The 22,696-nt window shown below is 42.1% G+C and overlaps 3 protein-coding genes across 3 annotated transcripts; 2 read left to right on the top strand and 1 right to left on the bottom strand.

Moving 5' to 3' along the window:
• Positions 1 to 136: 136 nt before the first annotated feature.
• Positions 137 to 4,700, top strand: sike1 (suppressor of IKBKE 1). Its single transcript, XM_070839678.1, has 5 exons — positions 137 to 551; positions 1,329 to 1,434; positions 1,526 to 1,668; positions 1,794 to 1,907; positions 3,561 to 4,700. The coding sequence occupies exons 1-5, from the start codon at positions 393 to 395 to the stop codon at positions 3,696 to 3,698; spliced, it is 660 nt and encodes a 219-aa protein (XP_070695779.1). The 5' UTR covers positions 137 to 392; the 3' UTR covers positions 3,699 to 4,700.
• A 4,791-nt stretch (positions 4,701 to 9,491) lies between these two features.
• htr6 (5-hydroxytryptamine (serotonin) receptor 6) lies at positions 9,492 to 13,828 on the top strand. The gene is made up of 3 exons (XM_070840250.1): positions 9,492 to 10,403; positions 11,734 to 11,868; positions 13,472 to 13,828. Exons 1-3 carry the CDS (start codon positions 9,492 to 9,494, stop codon positions 13,826 to 13,828), a joined length of 1,404 nt encoding a protein of 467 aa, XP_070696351.1.
• An 85-nt stretch (positions 13,829 to 13,913) lies between these two features.
• tmco4 (transmembrane and coiled-coil domains 4) lies at positions 13,914 to 22,489 on the bottom strand. Its single transcript, XM_070840249.1, is given in 15 exon segments — positions 13,914 to 14,703; positions 14,706 to 15,161; positions 15,711 to 15,828; positions 16,064 to 16,181; positions 16,378 to 16,462; positions 17,167 to 17,303; positions 17,511 to 17,675; positions 19,315 to 19,434; positions 19,578 to 19,721; positions 19,901 to 19,998; positions 20,397 to 20,526; positions 20,628 to 20,655; positions 21,152 to 21,326; positions 21,614 to 21,764; positions 22,435 to 22,489. Coding segments are annotated over 15 exon segments (2,001 nt in total). The 5' UTR covers positions 22,478 to 22,489; the 3' UTR covers positions 13,914 to 14,670.
• Positions 22,490 to 22,696: the final 207 nt, after the last annotated feature.

The following is a 22,696-nucleotide window of genomic DNA, read 5'->3' as shown; positions in this document are numbered from 1 at the left end:
TCAATATTTCACAATTGCTACCATCAAACCTCCACGAGTCCTAAACTCTCCAGCAGATGGCGCTACCGATAATATATCCAAAGAAGAAGAAAATACGGAAGTGACGTTACAGTTTATCCTCATACGGAAACGGCAGATTTGACAACAAAACAGAAGTGCCCAGATTATAATTTGTGTGTATTCTACTTACTCTACCTATGCACAGGTATTTCCAAAGGCCTCAGTTAGTTTGCACTCGTTGCTATAGAGGCACTGCAGCTGCCTCGGCTAATTAAAGCTACATAGCCAACGTAGGCTAACACTTCGAGGTACTTTCACCTGAGCTAGCCGGTGGTGTGAAGTAGCTTGTTTAAGTTGCGCACGGGAGTTGTCGGTTTCCAGAATTTCAGCAAATGGCCTGCACTTTGGAAAAAGTGTTGGGTGATGCCCGGACCCTTCTGGAGAGGCTGAAAGAGCACGACACGGCCGCCGAGGGTCTGATAGAGCAGTCCGGGGCCCTCAGCCAGAGGGTGCACAGCATGAGAGAGGTGGGAAATGCCCTTCCAGACAAGGTGAGGACGAGCATCTCAGCGAGTTCATCCATGGCTGTACAGTGTAAGGCTTCACTGCTCAGCGGTACCCCCACACAGGAACAACAAGGTTTAATTCAGCTCTAACTTCAATTCAAATGTAACCCAAGCGGAATTTACTGCCCCACAATGTCATACTGAACATGCTTCTTCTGATGATCCCACAATCTTCTCAGATCAACACACAGGCAAACATGTGAACCACTTCTGACATTACAAGCTGAGATTATGGTGTAAGGTCACTTCTGTGCCTAAAGATCCTTAATTTTCCAGAGTAATTGCTGAGATATCCACAACAACGTTAAATTCCTTTCTTTTTTAATGGAGTTTGGCCTAAGATTCATTGATAGAGGTTTTCATTCATTCATTCACGTCTCCTCCTGAGGCCTTTATGTTATTTTTTTGTCCCAATACTTTCTCAAACTCATAAAATAAAGTGTTGGCCAATCAGTTCCACCTCCCATCACTGGATTTTAACTTGTAAAATAGCTTGTCATGGAAAGATTCCCGCAGAACTGATTTTATAGTTTTGTCAGTTTACCTTTTCACGCTGAGACTAAATAGTTCTGATAATAAAGTAATTTAGTTTCTTTCTTAGTTAATTAGGACCTCTGTTGTAACATTGTAACTCACACTTATGGTGTAAAATGTAATGTACTGGTAATATATGTTTCTCTATGTCATGGTTGGTTTGATATTAAATGGAGCAAAAAGTCTTTCTAATATTCATTAGGTCTTTCCACTGCTCTCTCTTCCCAGCACATAGAAGACACTTCAGAGATTCAGGAGATGACCAAATACAAACCTCATGTCCTTCTGACTCAGGAAAACACTCAAATTAAGGAACTACAGCAGGAGAATAAAGGTAAAAAAAAAAAAAAAGAAAAATCCACACTCCTGATTGTATGGCTGGTGTTTTATATCTTTTCTAACCCTCTTCACGGCTGTCCCTGCAGAACTATGGTTGTCTCTAGAAGAACACCAGTACGCGCTAGAGCTGATCATGGGTCGATACCGGAAGCAGATGCTCCAGCTGATGATGGCGAAGAAGGAGCTGGACACCAAACCTGTGCTCAGCCTCCACGAGGATCACGCAAAAGTACAGTGGCTGTCTTCACATTTCAAAAATTCTCTGCCCCTCGTAGGTTAGGATTCCAAATGAATGCTCGTGCGGTTAAAAAAAAACAAAAAACAAGTGCTTCGTGTTTTCTGAATCTTCTCCAGGAAGTGCAGAGCCAGGTGGAGCGGATATGCGAGATGGGTCAGGTGATGAGAAGAGCCGTGCAGGTGGACGATCAGCACTACTGCTCTGTTCGAGAGAAGCTCGCTCAGCTAGAGGTGAGCACAGCACAGCAGAACCAGAAACAGCTGTAGGTGCAACAGTCCAGGAAAACAATCCAGACACTTAAGAAAATATTAATAGAAATATTAAAAAATATTCCTATGAGAAAGAAACAAATAAAAAGCCTTTGTTGCAGTGGCTAAGTCATTAAAAAGCCAACATGTTTCTCCTACTAAAAGTCTGCACATCATGGCTTTGTATTAGTTCCTTCCTTGTTTTATGTCTACAGTTTGAGTGCCTGCATTGTTTCAGGATTTTAGAACTCTGTTTTTCCCATTTTTATGAGCATCTTTTGCTCTACGTTTGCAAATGTAGAGCAAATAACAAGTGTGGATGTTTGTCAAAGTGGATCCATATTTGTGAGAGGCTTTTTTCTGAATCTGATACTTTATCTGTATTTCTGTGTGTTGCCTTTCCAAGGTGAAAATAAGAGATGCATACAATACATGCAGTACACACAAACCTGCCTTTTTTTCATACATCACCTGCATAAATAAGCAGTAATTGAATAATATATGCACAGAAAATACAATGTACATGATTGGACTTTCTGGATATAGCCTATGTATAAGAATCAGGTGGCTACGTTTCTGGTCAGTTTGGTCTCGTAAACAATAATTACAACAACAACAGCATATTTGTATTTTAGTAATAGCTAGTTATGCAGGCAGTTTGCACTTATTTGCCCAGAGCTTGTGATATCCATTCCCGAGATATCCACTGCTGAGCACTGAAAAATTACAACAGGCGCTATTTATTTGAAAAAAAAAAAAAAAAATAGCTCCAGTGATAAATGTTCATAGCAACATTTCTAGATTTGCTCGGCTATTTTCCGCTAGAAATAAGGGCAAAAATATGTGATGATATACACTCCTCACAAAAAGTTAGGGATATTCGGCCTTCAGGTGAAATTTCAGGATGAACCTAAAATGCATTCTAACCTTTCCAGGTGAACTTAATGTGACCTTCTCTAAACCTTTGAATGCACATGTCCAACTGTTCAGTGTCTCAGTACTTTTTGCACCAGTTGCTGTTCTCTAACAAGAAGCTTACCAGCAACATTCACAACAGGTTTGATCCATGAATCCACCAATACATTTCCTGCTTCAGTTAGAATTGGTATTTAAACAGTCCTCCTCATCCTGCTGTTCACATTCTGACATCATGAGACCAAGACGACACCTAACAGTTGATCAGCAGCACCTCAACACTGGAGGCTTCAAACAGGAAGTCCTCAGACGGAGGTGTTCACTGAGCTTAGAGGGTCACAGAGTGTCATCAGGAGGTTGGAACAGTGATACAGAGACTGGAAGAGTCACAGAAAGGAGAGGAGTGGACGTCCTTTGGCCACATCCCAATTTATTGAGGCACTGAAAATGTTTTGTTGTGGTATACCTACCACTGTTGTTAGATTTTCTTTCAATACATTGTTTAAGATGAATAAATGACCAGTGCATGCTTCTACTTAAATGCCCTACTTTCATGATATAATATCACTGTAGCATTCACTTTTTACATTTTCCATAAATTTCACCTGAAAGTCGAATATCCCTAACTTTTTGTGAGTAGTGTATGTTTTAGAAGAACCATTTAACCGTCAAAATGTTCATCTAAACATTTTTTTCCCTCAAATGTTCTGTCTTCTTCAGATTGAGAACAAGGAGCTGCGAGATCTCATGGTCATCAGCAAGAGCTCCGTGAAGACAGCGAGAGAAGAAACCAACCAGCCACCTGTAGCAGCAGCAGAGGCACAACAGCAGTCCCCTCAGCCAAGGTCTGATGAGTGATCCGAACAGATTCAGAGTGAACTGTGGCTGGGACAGCGAGACCTTCAGGTCCAGGAGACAGGGTTGATGATCTTGTTACCTGTATTTTTTTTTTTTTTACTAAAGATGGAATGCAGTCAAACCACAGCATATTTTATTGTAGAGAAGGCCACTTAAACACGACAGTCTAGGTATCATAGGCGTTGACATGCAAGCGTATCTGGATGTAAACTATTGTTTTCATATGTACAGCATGCATGTATAATCACTGCAGTCGTGTTGGAGCGATGTCCACGTAAATGGCGACTTTCAATGAGATGTCCTGGTTATCACTGACAAAGATTCAATGGGAGCGGAGACACATGCATGTACTGGAGTAAAGGCAGCAAAACGCAAAGGGGATTTATTTTGTTTTCGGCCAAAGATACATGTACTCTTCAAGGACACAGTTTCTACCTCTTTGGTTCCCCTTTGCTGTTCACACACACTCACAATGTGTAATAACCACCCCTGCTATGAGTTCACTTGAAGTCCATTAAGAAGCCAACTGGTATCCGACACCATTTTAAGAGGCTGTGCTTGATAATCACTGCCAACAAGACGACTTTTGGCTGTTTCACACAGTTTGCCTGCTGAGGAGTGAGAGCGGATCATTCGTATGTGATTGTCTGTCGATTTATGAATTTGATACACTTGTCCGTCTGTTTGTAAAATTCATATATAACATCATTTCCATGTTAAGTACTTTGATTCTGTGTGTTAATCAGCAGTTTTCTAATTTTTCAGATTCGGATGCAGAGTTAAGTGTCCCAGCTGATGGCACGTCTTTATTTAATGGTAACAGTTTCAAAACGCGCCAACATTTTGTGTAACATATGTCAAATGTATTGCGCACTGTATGTTGTCAGAAATTGTTTATCGTCATCTCAGGAAATCAGTGTTAATAAGGTGAACTTGCTGTAATGACTTCATGGCAGTGTACTGATTTGTGTCAAACGGAATTTCATTCAGAGTCTTTCAAATAAATTTGCAATAAAAATGTTGGTATATGTTTTTTTTTTTTTTTTTCTTCTTCTGCCAAGGCATAGATGTCCATGCATGCACTGTAAATGCTGTGTGTGTGTGCGTGTGTGTGTGTGTGGAGGTGGGCTGCTCTGCCGCGGGGTGGCGCTGTGGGTGCAACACGTCCCGAGATTTGCAAGGGTGGCGTAGTGGTGCGTTCGTGAGTACAGACAAACGGACTTTCACCTGTTTGGGCGTGTTTTCCTTTCACATATAGTTCATGTATCATCAACGTCGAGCCGATAACGTAACACTGAACATAAATCTGTGGTTGTCAACCCCTCGCTACTTCCTAACTCGGTCGCTCCTCTGAGGTTAAAAACGTAACAAGTGGTACGTTTCCGACAGCACGTGAAGGCAGCGCCGGAGCTGCATTTGACACCTCTAACCGGACTCGAGCTAACGTTCAGCAGCATGTCTGAGAAGGAGCTGGGGAAAAAGTGGGACCGATGCTTGGCAGACGGTGTCATTAAACTCGGTAAATATCCCCAAGTCTTCTGCATATAACGACATTGTAAAGTCCGCTGAAAAGGAGGGAAAAAGCTCCAGTTTGTTGCTGTAGTCCAGAGGTGTCATTGACTGTTTGGGAGGCTAACTAGCTAGCCATAAATGACTGGTAAAGGACAACTGAATGACCGCTCAGATGTCTATGGATTACCTATTGTGATAGATAAATGAAGGTCGATTCAGCTGTTATATTAAAGAATGCTGCCCAAGCTACTCTTGCTCTTATTTATTAGATCTTTGCGTTTGCCTTAGATGTTGTCGTTGAAAAGACCTTAAGTGGAACCGCCATTCAGAAAACGTTAAGTTGATACTTTCCTGCTTATCGATACATACACCATGCCAGGACATTGATTAAGACGTTTTACGAGAGAATATTTTCCACTTCTCAATTCGGCATACAAACGAGGCACCAACACCTATTAATTAATTACAGTATTGCCAGTTTCCATCTCACAACTCCACAATTTCCCATGTCCACCGTAGCCAGCCGTTACATCGAAATGGCTGCAGGGAGAAGGGGAAAGTTGAGTTTATTTATTGAAAAATTATAACACTGCTTTATTAATCTCTGATATTATGGACCAATGAATCCTGTAAAATCGCCATAAAAGCCTGCGGTCGTGTTGCATGCTGCTCAGAAGTAAGGCACCGTAAAATTGGGATATTTTTGAATGGAGTTAGGTGTGATGTCATTGCTGCAGCATCATCTAGTAGTGGATGTTCCCACTTTGTCTGAAGGAGGCGGTGTATGAAAACTACAGGTGCTCTTTGACACAGTGAGAGGAAATGACACCACATCAGTAACCACCTCTGGAGTTTGAAGCATATTGTCCCATGTGTTTGAAAGCACTGCATTGCAAAGCTTGTGCTATGGCTCCATATAAAAAATATACTGTACACAGAGCACATAAGACAATATGAGACAGCACATGCATACAATAAGAAAACAAGCATGAAGCCATGGCTATATAAATGTAACTTATGTCACTTATAGCTAATGTTGTCATCCATGTCATACTGTAGCTGGTTTTATTCATTTTTATTTTATTTTTTTTGCAGGTACTGGACTGGGGTTAGGAATCGTGTTTTCTGTTCTGTTCTTCAAACGTAAGTAGTTTCAGTGCATTGAACCTTTTAATTTGGCTCCTGGACAGGCAGAGCCAGTGATGCTCTGTAGCTGCTGCAGCACTTGCAAGTTGTCTGACACTGCTTGCAGCAAAGCACTTTCTAAACTCCTTTTGCTGTTAAACCAACAGTCTTATCTAACTTGAACACATGATTCACTGTGAATTTATAAGATAGCGTTTTTTGCTGTGAGGAGGGCAGTCGCAACCCCCCCCCCCCATCCTCGAAAGCACTAAAAAGCAGTAGAGAAAAACAACAAAAGTGTGAAAAAGGATTTCACACGCCATCTCTGGTCTGTTTTTAATAACACTGTGAAGTGCTTCTCTGCGTAAGAGTTAAAGTACCTGATTCATTTGCAGGGCACACATGGCCAATTACATTTGCCTCAGGAGTGGGACTTGGCATGGCATGCACCAACTGTCAGAATGATCTAAGGTCACAGTATTTCCTCCAAAGAAGCAAAGAGGTTTGTACGTGCAATGAACTTTCAGAAATAAATGCTTATTTCCAAATAAAAAAAAGAAACAATGTGTGTCGTTGCTTATGTGAATAAAGATTTATGTAACTGATCTCTGTTTTCTTTAACAGGATTAATATCTGCAAGCCATCGAGGGACGTCATTTTTATTTTTTTAATTAGTTTTTTTTTTTTGTTTTCTATGTTTTGTCTGTGGGAAATTCACCATTTGCACTGTTCTACAGTTAGATCCTTCCATCTTCCTGTTGAACAATCCATCCCTGTATGATTTATATGTGCCTAATCAGGACAGTCTGTGCTTATTTAATAAAATAATCATCAACAAAAATTATGGTGAATCATTTTTTTTTTTTTCCTCAGATGCTTTATAATAGATGAAAACTATTTAAGATCATATTGAACCGAGTAGCACTAAAAAAAAACAAGAGTATCATAATGGATTATAACAGGTTATATTACATGTCAGACACCAGGCAGCAATGATGGTACTTGAAGGAGTGAAGTGTTACCGTGTCTTTGAAAAGGTGCGTTTTCAGTTTATTTCTGTATGTCAGTGGGAGTAATTTCCTGAAATGTGTTGTGAAGGAATGAGGGACGGGGGCTGCGATGCAAATGCTATCCCATAAGGTGGTGGGCCTGGTGTGGGTGAGACGGGGGTCAGAAGGTTGGCAGCAGCTGATCTGATGTGGCAGATGACAGGGGCGTAGTGATGGAGATTAGTCACTTCTGAGGGGGCATGAAAATAGACATCTTTGCACATTATGTTTAGTATTTGACAAGGCTATTGAAATGCTGGAGCGAACAGCATTTTGCCCCATTAATGCTTTTTTTTTTTTTTTTTTTTAATGATATTTAGAATTCAAGTGCTCCTGTTGAGAATTGAATGATGTAGGAACAAAGTGAAGTGACTCTATTGTTTTCTGATAGTTGTTAGAACAGGGAATCTTGTATGAGTCACTGAAAAATATTTCATGAATTTGAACTCAAGTCTGCTATTGATGAACGGGCACCTAAATGTTACATGTGTCTGTAGGCTTTAAATGAAATATTCAAATGGTGCCTATGCAAAATGGTTTACAAATGTTTTATTGTTTTACAACACTGAGTCAAAGTGACAGCTTTTCGACACTGACAGCAGAAAACAAATGTATGTGAATTAAGTCCAATAATAAAATGCTTAAAATGTATTGCATAAGTATTCGAGCCCTTCATTCTGATGCACCGAAATGATCATGACTGGTGCAGTTAAGTGGGTCAGAAGTCACACGAGCTGTCTGGAAATCGCCTGTGTATGATAAAGGTAATTTGGGGTGGAATGCACCTTTTATCTGGAGGTGCCAGCAGTTTTCAGAAACTAGGATGAAAGGATGAAGACAATCCCAATCAAATCAGACACAAGGTTTCCAAGGCACGGGCTGGAGAGTAAAAAAAAAAAAGCCGAATGACGTCCAGTGTGATTCAATCATTAAAACATGAAAAAAACAGAATGAGAGAGTGACTTCTGTTTCTAGATGAAATGGACTTTGCCTTCACTGCTCGAAAAAGCAAAAGAAAAAACATGAAGGACGACTCCTTTAATACATCTGACACTCACTATGTAAATTGCACACATACCTTGGAAAACAAAAGAAAAGATTGCAAAAACACCAAACTTTGACATCAAATCTTCACAGTGCCTTACAATAATGCCTTATAATAGTTGTTCTCCAGCAGCTAAAAAACACCATGACCAAACATGGAAAAAGACCACCCACACCATGATGTAGAATTAGCATTTCTTGGCTGTGATTGTGCATGGTTATGCATTAACAGCTCAATGCTTTGACACGCTCCCTCTCAGAAGCTGTGCGCTCGGGCTGGGAGGCGCGCTGGAGTGGCCGACACAGGGATTAACAGGAGCGAGGGACATAAAGGCAGCGTTACAAGGACCATGATACCTGTAGAGCACTTGTAAACAGAGCCTTGCTTGGAAATGACTGCCGTAGAATTTTGTGTAGGTTTCTTCTCTCCTGTGCGTTTCCTCAGAATAAAAAGGCTTGTGAGAGGCAGCGCAGCTCCAGCTCAGCAAACGACTTGCGGAAGCTGTACAATCCCACTTCTGTGAGGAGAGATGTAATTCTGACAATTGGTCCTTGTTCTCTTCATCCTTAGCAGCTCCTCTCACCGGCACAGCTCTCGTATGCCTAGTCGAGCTCATCTCTGCGTGCGCCCTCCTCCAGTGGCTGTCATCATTGTGACATGCAGCTTCGAAAACCCTCTGTCGGCCGTCGAATGGCTCATTCTGGCTCTTAGCCGTGGATGAGGCAGAGGCATGCTGGCCAGGATGGAGAGATGAGTGAAAGTGTGTTGATGATTTTGATCACTATACCGGTGGCAGTGGGAGTGAGCCCAAGGCACCTGGACGTATTGCTGCCAAAGGGAGATGGAGATATTTACCCATGGAGAGCGGTGTGGTTAACCTTGACAGGGAGAGGGTTGGATGGCTTCTCAGCACGAGACCTCAGTGGCTTCTATTTATTCAACAATGTCCCTAAAGTGAGAGCGCTGGCTGCAAAGGAGAACTGGCTGAAGTCTGTAGCATTTCGTGGTGCCTGAAGAGGAACCCTCAGGAATTGGTTCTTTGATTGTTGCCAACCGTGCACCATGGCTGACGCTCACTTGTCTGGAAGCTACAACAGCAGCTCTCCCACCACGAGCGCTTGGAACATCTCAGGCAGCGGCCCGTGGTTGTTGGCCTTCATGCTGACCGTCATCATCCTCATGACAGTCTGCGGGAACATGTTGCTCATCGCCTTGGTGTTCGCCCATCGCTCTTTGCGTTGCACCTCAAACTGCTTCCTGGTGTCTCTGTTCCTGTCTGACCTGATGGTGGCTCTGGTGGTCATGCCCCCGGCCATGCTCAATGTGCTGTGTGGGGCCTGGGTGCTGTGGCCTGCCTTTTGCCCGATTTGGCTTTGCTTTGATGTCATGTGCTGCAGCGCGTCCATCCTCAACTTGTGCGTGATCAGCCTGGACCGGTACATCTTCATCATCTCGCCGCTGCGCTACAAGCAGAGGATGACCCCACCTCGGGCGTTACTCCTGGTGGGAGCTGCTTGGGGGTTGGCAGCGTTGGCCTCCTTCCTGCCCATTGAGATGAAATGGCACAGCTTAGGCCACGGGAGCGGACACTCGTCGGTCCCCGGGGTCAGCAGTGGCAACAGTAACATCAGCTCTTACTCTGACACACTGTACCCAGCGTCCTACTTTCAGCTGTCACCTTCAGGAGGCCTTTCCTTCCAGTGCCGCCTGCGGGTCACCCTGCCCTTTGCCCTGGTGGCATCTGTACTCACGTTCTTTTTGCCCTCCAGTGCCATTTGCTTCACCTACTGTCGGATCCTCCTTGCAGCGCGGAGGCAGGCAAAGAGAGTTGCAGCACTTAGCCACCCACCACACCCTCATCCATCTCTCGGGGAACCTTCCAGGCCGCCTTCACCTGGGGTTGCAGCGGGGCAACCTCAGCCGGACGGGGATGACTGTAGCCACCAGGAGCCTCCTGCGTCACAGAACGTACCGGTAAGGAAGAGAGACCGAACCAGCCAGGCCAGATATATGATAATAAGATATATACATGAGGGTGCTCAGCTTTTGAGTGCTCACCAACAACTAAAACATAGAATTTCAAAGCAAAAGCCAAACCAAAAAGTAGAGCAGACCTTAATGAGAGAAGGAGTTGAAAAGGTTGAATCTGTGAGGTTTTTTTTGTCTTTTTCTCTCCGGGACCAAAGTTTACAGTTTAGAAGTTTATATCTGGATGTATGACTGACTAAGCCCAGTTTTGGTGTGTCAATAAAACTAGATTATTGTCCATCAATAAGTGAATAGGAATATTTGGAGATCAAGTGCATTTGCAGTTTAATAGTGCAGTTCTGAAAGTGTTTGAATACTTGTGCGGAGCCACTGTGGTAGGACAGTGTGGAGCTTCATGGCTTTTCCAGCGGCTATTTGACGATTAAGAAAATCTGTCGAAATGGCAAATACCTTGTGGAGGTGTTAGATTCTTTTACTTTTCATGAATCTAAAACTTTTTTTTTGCTCTTCAGTTCATTTTATCGCTAAGAATGCGTAAAGTGAAGAAAGGGAGAAATTGGAAAACCTGCCCACAAATCTTAGAGAGACGAGTACAGATATGATCAGATGTGCCATCCCCGTCTGTAAGGATCACAGCCACGTAGTCTGTCACATTTGCCTGCGCAAACACACACACACACACACACACACACGACAGTAATGCATTAATTCTCAAAAATCTATCAATTGTAATTCATCATAAATATTCTGTATTAGCTTGTTCCATCTCTTCACTGAAGCCAAGCGACACAGACGCCAAGTGCAATATTCAAACCTGTTACGGCAGCTCTCCATCAAATGGAGATATTCTTCTTCATCATTTTTTAGAATGACATGTTTGTTGTTCTTGAGGAATGTAAAAGAAACGTTTTAAACGTAAAACATATTAGATATTTATATTTGATACATTTTTTAAAGAAGGAGTTTGGGGGAATCTCTCTGCTGCTCACTAATTAACACATTATATCTTGATTGTTCAATCAGAATAAAATAGAAATGTCAATTGTATGTGTAACTCATCTTAAAACAAACAAATTAATAACCAGTAATTGAACATGCCAATCAGTAAGCTTTAGAGGAGCAGGTAGGTGGATTCTTTTTTTTTCACTGCTGCTTGTCTCTTGTCGCTAAGCTTACTGGCTGCCTGCTGCAGGTTTATATCCAGCTCTTGTAGCTATATGTAGCTTTTCTAAAATACCAGCTCAGACAAGAGCAGATCTACACTGCATCTACAATTCTAGGATGTACTATTTCTATTGTTCTCTTCTGTCTGCAGCCGTCGGTGAACAGTGAGCGTCGCCTGGCTCACAGGCAGGGTCGGAGGGCACTGAAGGCCAGTCTGACGCTGGGAGTCCTCCTGGGACTCTTCTTCAGTGCTTGGCTTCCCTTTTTCATCACCAACATGGCTCAGGTCAGTAGAGGGACCAGACGCTGACTGAAACACTGAAATGTAGTCAAAGGGTATAACATGTAAGCATAAGGGTAACACGATACATCAGATATACGATCAGATGAGCTGAAAGGGGCGAATGGTTTCAGTCCATCCAGGTTGCCTGCACTTGAAATGCACATGCAAGATCCAACAATTTCCCTCTCTATGAAAAAAGTCTGAGGTTGTTTTTCTCTTTTTCTTGGAATAGCTCTTCTATTCCATATATCTCTGTGACTCAGAGTGTGTGTTTTTTTGTCTGTTTTCTCACAAATTTATGTGTGATGGACACTAAAACAGTGTGAAATAAATGCAAAAAGAAAGAAAGAAGAAAAAACACACTTGGATACAGGTCTATTTTTGTATTGGCCAGTCTTGGCGTCACAGTCTTGCCAAGCTATCCTACAAGGAAATAGATTGGCATTTCAGCTTTGTGTGGCTGACTCATCTCAAACCCAGAAAAACAACACACCAAAGGACCATTTAGAATGGGCATTCTTGTTAAGTTGTTGATTTGGATTCGATTAGGCTGAGCACACGCGCTCATTACTCAGAGAACAAACATTGGTGGCCATGAAAAACCTCGGCGAGAGTAAACGAATGTCAAAAAACAGCTTAATCTAAATTGGTAATGACACTCGTCCTGTTTTTCAAGCTTTCAATGATCCAGTCATTTTGATTTCCCATCTGTGCCCTCTCACTTCTCCCCTGCATATAACATAGAGCACAGAGACTTGACTGTGTCTGCACTCTCCTTCCTTTTCACACTCAATGTGGTGTGTGAAACGCACCCCTCCTTTCTGTCCTATTCCCACCGCCTCCCTGTCTCATCTTGATAGTATTGGAAGCTCTCCTCTAACAGCTGTCTCCTCCTTCACTGTCCTCCTCTGATCCTGGTGGTTATCTCCAACATCATGGGTTTTCACAATCACTTGCAAATGTATTTGCTCGGGGCAAAAGTAGATGCACCATGAGAAAAAGAGGGATGGACAGCCTATGTGGTTAATGAGACAGAAAATCTGTCGACTTCCGCTTCAGTCAAACCCACAAGGGCTCAGAAGCAAGGATAGAGGAATAAATGCAGATTATATTACATGCATTAATGATCTAATTGAAATAAATCAAATAAATGAATATAAATGTTGCCAAAAACATACATTTTAAATTTTTTATTTTATTTTCTTCATCTGTTTCTTTCATCAGCATAAATATTATTTTTATTTCTGAGTTTTGCCGTGAATTATCCCCTTTTTGAAGGAAGTAAATAAATAAATGTAAAATTGATAAAGAACTGTCAAATATACCTTGTGATAGATATAATAAATAAGTGCATCAATGGGCAGTAAATATAGAGATTATACAGTCTGTATGCAGCAGGAATGTGTACTGCCTTGTCCTCATACTCAGCCTTGTGCATGTGTACAATAAAAAAAGTGATCCATAGCACTACTAAAGGTCAAAAACTCCAGCACTGTGCTTTTCTTCCTCATTTATTGTCTGTAATTATTCATTTTCACATTGTACTATGGATGAACTCCTGATGCCCTAATGCCTGCAGTACCTCTGTGTCACTGTGCTCATTCAGGCGGTGTGTGAGTGCGTCCCCCTGGCGCTCTTCGACGCCATCACCTGGCTGGGCTACTGCAACAGCACAATGAACCCCATCATCTACCCGCTGTTCATGAGAGACTTCAAGCGAGCTCTGGGGAAGCTCCTGCCCTGCTGTTCCTCGCGGTTGACCAGGAGACCCTCACCGGCACTCTCCCTCTCTCTCCGCAACTCTGGGGAGCCCAACATTGCCAGCAGCCCCCCCTCTCATCTGGCCTCGGATCCCACTCACTCCCCCGTCACCGCCACCGACGCCGTCAACCTGCTGGACGCCGAGCATGCTGGGATCGAGTTGCCTCTGCTTCTGCCCAATCAGGTTGACACCCTGGACTGAATAAGGACAGCTGACATCTTATGTCAGGGTTAATGGTGGAAAACATTTGAGACAGTATTGAGAGCGAGAGAAATAAAACATAATCCAGTTTCAAATTAATTCTTTATGGTCACGGAAAAAATGTCTATGGTCCACCATCGCTCTGTCTTCAATTGTGTGTTTTTTTTCCAGTTATGAAATAAGGTTGGAGAAACTGATTGAACTAGTGCATCACCAAAACAAAAGTCAGGGTTCAGACTATTTCCAGTTATCAGTGCCAGTATACAATGACACTCTATGTCAACTCTACAGAAGGCAGCACTTCACATTGCTGTGGGTGAAATAAAGGCTTTAGCAAAGACACATTCACTGAATTGCCCGTGGCCTTGTGGAAATCAAATTACTGTGATAATATCCATAGCAACCAAGCCAGCGGATGAAAATTAGAAGGCTGGGAGAAACAGAGAGATCACCTACTTTGTCACATCCTTGAAAACCTGCAAAACACAGATAACGTCTACAAGTGTTTGATCTCACAGTGAGTTGAGAAAATAAATTAAAAGACTATTTACAGCTTGTAAAAAAAAAAAAAAAAAAAAAAAATCTACTTCACTTGTAAAATTGTAATTAAATTAACACATGAATCTAAAAACACCATTTAGTGGTGAAACAAAGCAGTTATTTCAGGGGCTTTTCACTTGAGGGTGCCATATGTGTGCGTTGTTATTGCCGTCTCTGGCATGTCAGCGTGTTAACAATGGAACGAATATTTTCTCCAACAAAGCTCTGATGCTGAAAAAAAAAAAAAAAATCTTGAGAAGACGAGATTTTATAGAGAAGCAGCTGGTCCTGTAACGTGCTCTTTACAAGTTTGGCTGCCTTTGTTTGTGTGTGTGAGCTCTGTAGTCCAGTGTGTATCCTCCCAGCTCCAGGATACATGCTCATTATCAGGGTCATTATCAGGCTCCTCTACACCGTCAACCGGGGCATTTAACGCAGAGGCTGTGGCCTCACTCGTGGCTTTCTCCTCACAGTTATGTGGTAAATTGTTCCTGGCTCCAGTTTGACTCTCTGAGTCCGTATCTGAATCCAGCAGGTCTGAAATATCAGGGATATCCCAACCGCCACCTATCTCCTCGTCTCCACTTTCTTCTGTACGACTCTCGGCCTCCTTAACTTGTTTTTGTGTCTCTTGTTGCTCGCTGAGGGTTTGGTCAGGGATATCGTCTCTCTCCTTTGTAACGGTGACAGGCTGAGGAAGAGCAAAGGAGGATCCTGGGACTTCTTTGGTGGGAACTCCTACTGCCACCAAGATGGTGTCCATCTGACGCATGTAGTCCAAGTGACCGTTCACCTGAGAAGCAGAAAAAAAAAAGATACAAATTTTCTGGTAAATTTTCTATAGTATAATTTCATTTTTTAAAGGAAACTTTACTACTTTGTACAAATCTGCTCCATTCATATATCTTTTTTTTTTGTACAGTAAATTTTCCTGATCCTCACATTACATGACCAGGTGTATAGTGTAGTACGGTGCTTCAGACATGTTCAGTATCTTTTTAAATGTTCGGTTGAGTGAAACGTGAAACCTCCGATGCTTCACCTGCTTCAACAAAACCACCACCACGATGAGCACTAAGTGCGAAGTTATTATGGAATCATGTTGATTTACAGGGTAGCAGAAAGGCATTGCTGTGAGCTGAAACAGACCAGCAGGGGCCTTAATTTTTTTTCCTAGCTTTGAATTTTATTCAAACATAACAAGTGTCTCTTTTACAATGCTAATAAAATTCTCATTTAATATTATTGCATCATACTAATGCCATCTGCTTATGTTAACACATCATTACTATTCAATAGGGAAACTTTAGTGGGCCTTATTTAAATATGACTCATGACTCACCACGGAGGAAAGATCCACATTGATTATACGCCGATCCTGGATGTTGATTGGCTGTAGCCCAGCAACAGACAGCTGTGCAGCTGAACTTCGGTACAGGAACCCCAGGAGCCAGTCCCCTCTGACAGGTAGACGGTTCAAAAAGTAATTTTTCTCATGCAGTATTTACATCACATATTCTGCTGTTCAGACTGACAGTAGTCTCTGAATCCACTGCAGCCAAAACACTGGACCGTGAATATGCACTGACTGAATAAAAGGGTATGTTAAAACTATAAAACAACTGTAAGCATTTCCTGCAAAAACGTAAATATTACATCCCTTAGACGCTGCAGGATCGAGCTCTGTTAGATTACCTGCAGTAGCCGTTGACTATTTTTCCAGCAACCACCCTTCTTATTCTCTCCCAGGCCTTTTCAGAACCGTCCACAGGGGCCCCCAAGAGGACTACATCCTCCACTACTCCTTCACTCCCTGAGGAATCACAATAACAAAAGACTCAACTACTACAATGTACAAAACAAAGATGGGCAATGAGAGATTTAATTAGGTTAATTACGGTTAGATTACAGGGTATGACACAAATTTAAATGCTTATTAGCTAAAATGTGGATGTGAATTCAGTTCCAAGGCATAATCAATGTATGGTTTGTCTACAGAAAGATGCTACCTTGGTCATTGGCAAGCTCCTGTAGACAGTAGTAGATGACTCTGGCCCCAAGGCTGAAACCTATGAGACTGACGGGCCGCTTCCCCTTTGAATACAGAAAGAAACAGAAAAGAGGCACAACATGACGTAAGTTTCATCCTCCTAGTGTTTAAAAAAAGTGGACAGATTCTCTCGGAGCGTGAGCATGGACTGTGTAAAAGAAGCCACCGTGAAAGTGGTTTGTGGACTGCTGTTTTTCAAAATTACAATTGCCATTGCCAGCGTTGTTTCCCCCCCCAACCTCTGATTGGTTAGTCACAGGGTAATCCTGCCCTAAAGCAGACCCTGCTTTATGGCCCATTTTAGTGGGAACAAAACTTACAAAATGAAAATCATACTGTGTTGAAGAAGACTTGAAACTAGCCACTGAGACCATGAACCCATTAGGAAAGTGTTTACTGAGGTAATAAATCAAGTGAGAAGTTGGGTCATTTTCTCACAGATTTCTATACAATTGGAGCCTGTGTAGTCGCCCCCTGCTGGCTATTAGAAAGATAGCAGGTTTAAGGCACTTCTGATTTGGCCTCCAGAAACAACGTCCCCTTCTTTTCTAAGGTCTCTGAGCCTAAAGTAACGCTTCAGGTTAATTAATATTGCATTTAATATCAAGTTTTGTTCTAATATTCTACATTTGTGATCAAAGGAACGACAATGTTGATACAAAATATACGTCTAACCCTTCTAGAGCGACAGCTTGTGGTGCATTACGGTAAAGTGTGTGTTAACAGAGGTAAGAGGTGGTTACGATACCTGCTGTCTGCTTCTCAAAACCTGCGCCAGGTGTTTCCCCACCTCAGCTGAGCGGTTCAGACAAACACACCAGGGGTTGTCAATCACGCTGGCTGCTGCCAGCAAAGACGCAGGCCACGTCAGAGCTGCCACAATGCCTGAACAGTGAGATGGTGCAGAGGATGTCAATGCAGTACCGAGCTAGGGTCTATATAAGACGGTCTGGGCTGTTTCACACGAATCAATATCGACAGCCAATGCAAGAATATGACTTTTTACATCTCAGCAGAAAATATTTCACCACAAGCACAGACAGCAACATTTTTTTTTCAAATACAGATCCAGTGAAGAGACTGGCCTCCTACCTGAGAGCACTGTGTACTTGAGCGCTTCCTGGGCCACGATGCTGACCAGCCCGTCCAACAGAGAGGCCATGGCTGAGCCCAGATCCCTGAGGAACCGTGACTCCCACACCAGGCAGTACTGTTCCCCGCACTCACCCAGGCTGCACCAGGGGGCCTGGAACGAACCTGGGAGGCAGCAATTGTGTTTTTTTTTTATGTAAGGACACGACTAAGTAGCACTTGTTAGTGAAGTGTTTCTTTTCAGCCATTGTATGTGAAGGGGGTACTATGCTTGTAACGGAGTGTATTTTCTAGTGGGGGGCAGAGAGTGCATCGTTTTATGTAAAAGCAAAACTTAAGTGGTTTGTTTGAATAATCTCAGGTGGACACTCTGCAATTATAGTTTTAGAACACTTTGTGCAGGACTACGCTCAGCAATACCACATTATTTTTTGGTGGGATTGCTGCTGTTATTCTCTTTTGTAGGTAACCGCTATAACTAAGTCAACTCTATTCAAAATTCTAAATGTTAAGCTCATTGAGGACATTGTCAGAATTACCTTTAGTGTTTGTATCTTCCAAACTAATAATATTTATAAATATGTGATGTTTTTCCACCCCAATTTTCCACACAGATTTTCAAAATAAAAGCCCACAGATGGTACCTGGTTTTAACAGTGGGCCAATAAAAGAATTAAAGGAGGGCATTGGAGTAGGCTGGATTTTCTGAATATAAGCCCAAAAATGCAACACACACACATAAACACCTCAAATCCTAGTACATGGAGGTGCTGACAGGACGTAATCCTCAGCTGACAGTTTACCTGTGTTCCAACTATAACACATAAATATCACTTCAACTCCTTAAGCCTATTTAAGTACTTTTATAATAACTCTCATTTCAACTTTTTTCAGTGTCTACACTGCATTTGACCCCCTTTATCTTTACTCTTCATACTCCTTAAACTGTTCCTTCATACAAATGTAATCCAGCAATGCAGTTCAACTCCCACCTATTCATCAAGCAGTACAGACCAGTGTCAGCTTTTCAGCAGCCAGCAATTTCTTCAGAAACTGCATTCTCTAGTTTCTATTTAATGTGTAATGTAATCGGCATCGCTGAGGCACTAAACCTCAGTGAACCTGACGAGAAAATGCCGGTGATGAATTAAAAAAAGATAACAGCAATTGTGTTAGGCTGGCTATGTTTGTTAATCGAGTTTTTAGTGGATTTTGTTGCCCTCGTACGTGTGGACATGAATGGCCTTGGCACTGACCTTCCTCTCGGACTGGCTAAAAAAAAAAACAGGACTGTTATTTACTCAGTGCTCTGTAAACTGAAATAAGCAGGCTTGGCTGTCATGTTAAAAACAGCTCATGGAAAATAAAAAATATTTGCTTTCCTTAAGTAAAGTTATTGGGTTAAGCTCAGTTGTTAACGTGCCATGATGTCTGACTTTTTTTTGTTTTATGCATGACAATATTTCAAATGTATTTTACAGATAATTCATTTTTACCATGAAATCTCTCTCTCTCTCTCTCTCTCTCTCTCTCTCTCTCTCTCTCTCTCTCTCTCTCTCTCTCTCTCTCTCTCTCTCTCTCTCTCTCTCTCTCTCTCTCTCTCTCTCTCTCTCTCTCTCTCTCTCTCTCTCTCTCTCTATATATATATATATATATATATATATATATATATATATGTATATATATATATATAGAGAGAGATATAAAATGAGAAATACCATGATAGAGGGTCTATCCATGTTGCTCACACCTAATCTGTGTAAATTGCAAGTGGTTGTAGTGAGACAGTAGAAGCCATACTTACTGTATTTACCACTGCAGAGCCAGCCTGTCACTGCGATGGTCAGGTGAAGATGCTTCCCAGTCCTCAGTGGCAGGAATTCAAACTCCTCTATGGCCCCAACACACTTATTCATCTTATAGCCTGGAGAGACGACATATATAATGAGCAAAAAATGAAATACAAGGTGAGAAAAGCTGCAGATATAAAAACCAGGGAACACCACAAAACTGTGTATTTATCACAGCAGTCAAGTTCTACTGATGCGTGTCTTCCAATGCTTTTACCAGTCAGTCCAGCTCCCGCTGCTCCAAACAGGGACGCCATGATTGCAATGCCAGTGGCTGAGCCCAGAGCGGCAGCCCCTCCAGCCCCCAGCACAGCACTGGCCCCTGCAGCCACCAAGGGGGCTGCCAGCCCACCTGTCACACCTGGCAAAGGCACAAAGAGTGCAGTCGGCACAGCAAGAAAAGCCGGTGAGTTCCAACATCTGTGAGGTGAAGCCTTTTATAGACAGGTTTGAAACTCTTAAAAGTGTTTTCTGATGTCTGAACACTCTGTGGTTGATTTGATTATCAGTCAGTGTCTATGCAGCCACAGGAATATTCACCAATCACAGTTCCTCCGCCCACGGTGGCTAGTCCAATGAGGAGGTAGCGTCTTAACTTTCGCCCTCTTTCCCTCTTCAGCCGCCGAGAGGACTCCTCTCTAATGGGAGCAGAGTCATAAAGATCATCTGTATTGGTTGAAATATTCAGTGGCTCTAAAAATAAGAATGTCAAACGACTCTTCCGGTGCATTAAAAAATGACATTTTGAAAAAAAAAATAAAAAGTTGCTTGTTTATACCACACAACTATCTTTATGCTATCATTTTGGATACAAGTGGACCCGCCTCGCAGTGTCTATGTCTTTTAAACGGTCTGATACACAGAAGAATCGACAAAAACGAAACACTAACAAAGAGCATTATCATTCAGTATTTAAATGAACTGAGGTTTAAGGTTTCAAACTACATGAAATGTTCCTAGTATTAGAAGACACCATGTAAATATGAGCTGCTGACTCAGTCACATTCATCCATCCTTCCATCCAACCATAACTCACTCGCTCTCCTCTCCTCCTTCCCTCAGCCTCTCTCCCAGTGTCTCCTCGAACTCCTCCAGCTGATGAGGAAAGACTCTCAGCAGACAGCTGACATGACGGATGAGAACCCTCGCTCTGGCATCATACTGGCCTGAGGACATGACCGACCGTTAAAGTTAGAAAGTAACAGACTTATATAGATTCACACCAATCTAAAGCAGATAATCATTAATTTCATCAAAGGATTCTTACCATCTTTGACAGAAAAAGACACCAGATCCTGTAATACAAAATGAAAGCTGGTTAAAATAGGTGTGTTTATAGAAATCCAGATCCAATTTCAATACAAATCCAATACAATTTAATTACTGTTTATTAAAAACAAAGCCAAACGCTTAATTCTTCAGTCAAACCACAAAATGACTATATATTAAGAAACATTTCACTGAACATATTAAATGAAATTTCGTATGACACTAAGTAGAACTGATTATGATATACTAATTATGTATGTTCTTTCCGCTGCCATCCATATTAGTTTATATTGCATGTCTGACTCAGTATTTCTGTATTCATTTTAATCGTACGATTCTATCTAATACTTCAATTAATTTACAGTGCAACAACCCACTTGCTTTTATCTTCCATATACAACTATATTTTATATTTCAGATATATTTCATATATATTTAATTCCATATATTCGCTATATATTTCCTCCTGCAACAATCCTTTGTCCCAAAGGCAGCATTACAATTTAATGTTGGATCAAACACCTGTATGATGGGGGTGGCCCCAGCAGCCAGCAGTGGTTCGGCCAGCAGGGTGGAGAGGAAGGTGTCAGAGCCCTCGACCCCCAGGCCTGACAGGAAAGCCCCCATAACCGGCATCACCGACTCATCCAGGTCCAGCCAGCGAACCAAGCCCTGCAGATACTGTTCCCTGAATGCACTAGAGAAGCGCACAACTGGTCATTTCCTCAAGCCAAATGACAGTATAGGTAAGGCAGTATTAATCACTATTAGTTAAAAAGTTAATCCAAATGGTTATTCACAAGTGGAAGAAGAGAAAGCTTTCAGATACGTTTAATTTGTGCTGGCAATGTGTGGAATTAGACAGAGGTGGATGGTAGGTTTTCAGCTTTCCAGATAACACAGACTCAGGCACTGATCAATTCAAAACCCACATTGATCTGACGAGGACAGTCATGACGACATTATCCTTCATGGCTCTGTTACCTGTTTTCAGGTCCAGTAAACAACTGGCCCAGAGAGACACCACACAGTGCAGCATAAGCGAAGCGGCCCTGTTCAGTCAGCTGTCTGCTGATAATTTCCTCTGGGCTTTGGTCATGTGGGGCTTCTTGTGTTGTTCCTGCTCCCCCTGGGTCTAAGGTGATAAATGGACAAAGCTTAATTATTAACTTTAAGGTAGCAGTTTAATTCAGACACATCACAGAGGAAACCAAACACGAGTGACACATTAATCATGAGTAAAAATCTCAAAGATAAGGTATTTGTACTGTGGGTACACAGGCAATGTGGAAGCATGATTTTATTTTAAATGCTGTCACACATGCCGAATTTAACAGAAGACCCAAATGATCGACATGAGGTCTTATGTCATGGTTCACAATACATTTTAATGTTGTCTTTGTGGTATGTAGCATTACATTTCCTGATTTTTGAGAGTAGCTCCGTTTGACTTTTGGTTCTAGACCTGCAAATAGCTACACAAAACTGGGTTACTTGGAGTCTAACTTTGTGCTTCTCGTGTCTCTGATGAACTGACCTAAATTCAACATACGGAAGCTGCTAAAAACTCCACAATTCTTTAAGCTATGACTTAAAATAAAGCCAGTGTAACTTAAATCTGTGAATCCCAACAACAAACAACACTTGTGTTAACCTAGCTGCTAACACAGCTGGCTGATAGTAACAGTGCTGCCTCAGGCGGATAACAAGCTAACGGTTCAGTGGTACCTTTTCATAAAACCGTCAATTAATAATTTAGTCTACTACCACACTAGAGGGCATATTTATCAAACTCTACGTGGTACCTGGGGCAAAACTGGTGTCCGGAGTGCTCCGTTTCTCCTCCATGTTCAAAGATGTCACAACTCTACAGACTGAACTTTTGATGCCTTCGCGTGTTCACCCTGAGCTCGGACATCTGATAAACAAAACATTAAAACGACATTCACAGGTTCAAACCAAACCCCACTAATGCACCAAAAACATTTATTGTGGATATTTTAATGCTTGATATCAAACCGCACGGTGCTGCCTTGTGCTTGAATGATAAACTCAAGGACAGAAGTG

The sequence above is a fragment of the Pempheris klunzingeri genome, chromosome 11 (genome assembly GCF_042242105.1).
Source record: "Pempheris klunzingeri isolate RE-2024b chromosome 11, fPemKlu1.hap1, whole genome shotgun sequence".
Classification (NCBI taxonomy): Eukaryota; Metazoa; Chordata; class Actinopteri; order Acropomatiformes; family Pempheridae; genus Pempheris; species Pempheris klunzingeri.
This window is presented reverse-complemented; position numbering and strand designations above follow the sequence as displayed.

Bases quoted from the DNA above. Each gene is read 5' to 3' on its own strand.
- sike1 (XM_070839678.1), top strand. From the start codon at position 393: ATGGCCTGCACTTTGGAAAAAGTGTTGGGTGATGCCCGGACCCTTCTG. The intron at 1,435-1,525 runs GTAAAAAAAAAA...CTGTCCCTGCAG, and splicing joins ACTACAGCAGGAGAATAAAG to AACTATGGTTGTCTCTAGAA. The intron at 1,908-3,560 runs GTGAGCACAGCA...TGTCTTCTTCAG, and splicing joins AGAAGCTCGCTCAGCTAGAG to ATTGAGAACAAGGAGCTGCG.
- htr6 (XM_070840250.1), top strand. From the start codon at position 9,492: ATGGCTGACGCTCACTTGTCTGGAAGCTACAACAGCAGCTCTCCCACC. The intron at 10,404-11,733 runs GTAAGGAAGAGA...TTCTGTCTGCAG, and splicing joins CTGCGTCACAGAACGTACCG to CCGTCGGTGAACAGTGAGCG. The intron at 11,869-13,471 runs GTCAGTAGAGGG...GTGCTCATTCAG, and splicing joins TCATCACCAACATGGCTCAG to GCGGTGTGTGAGTGCGTCCC.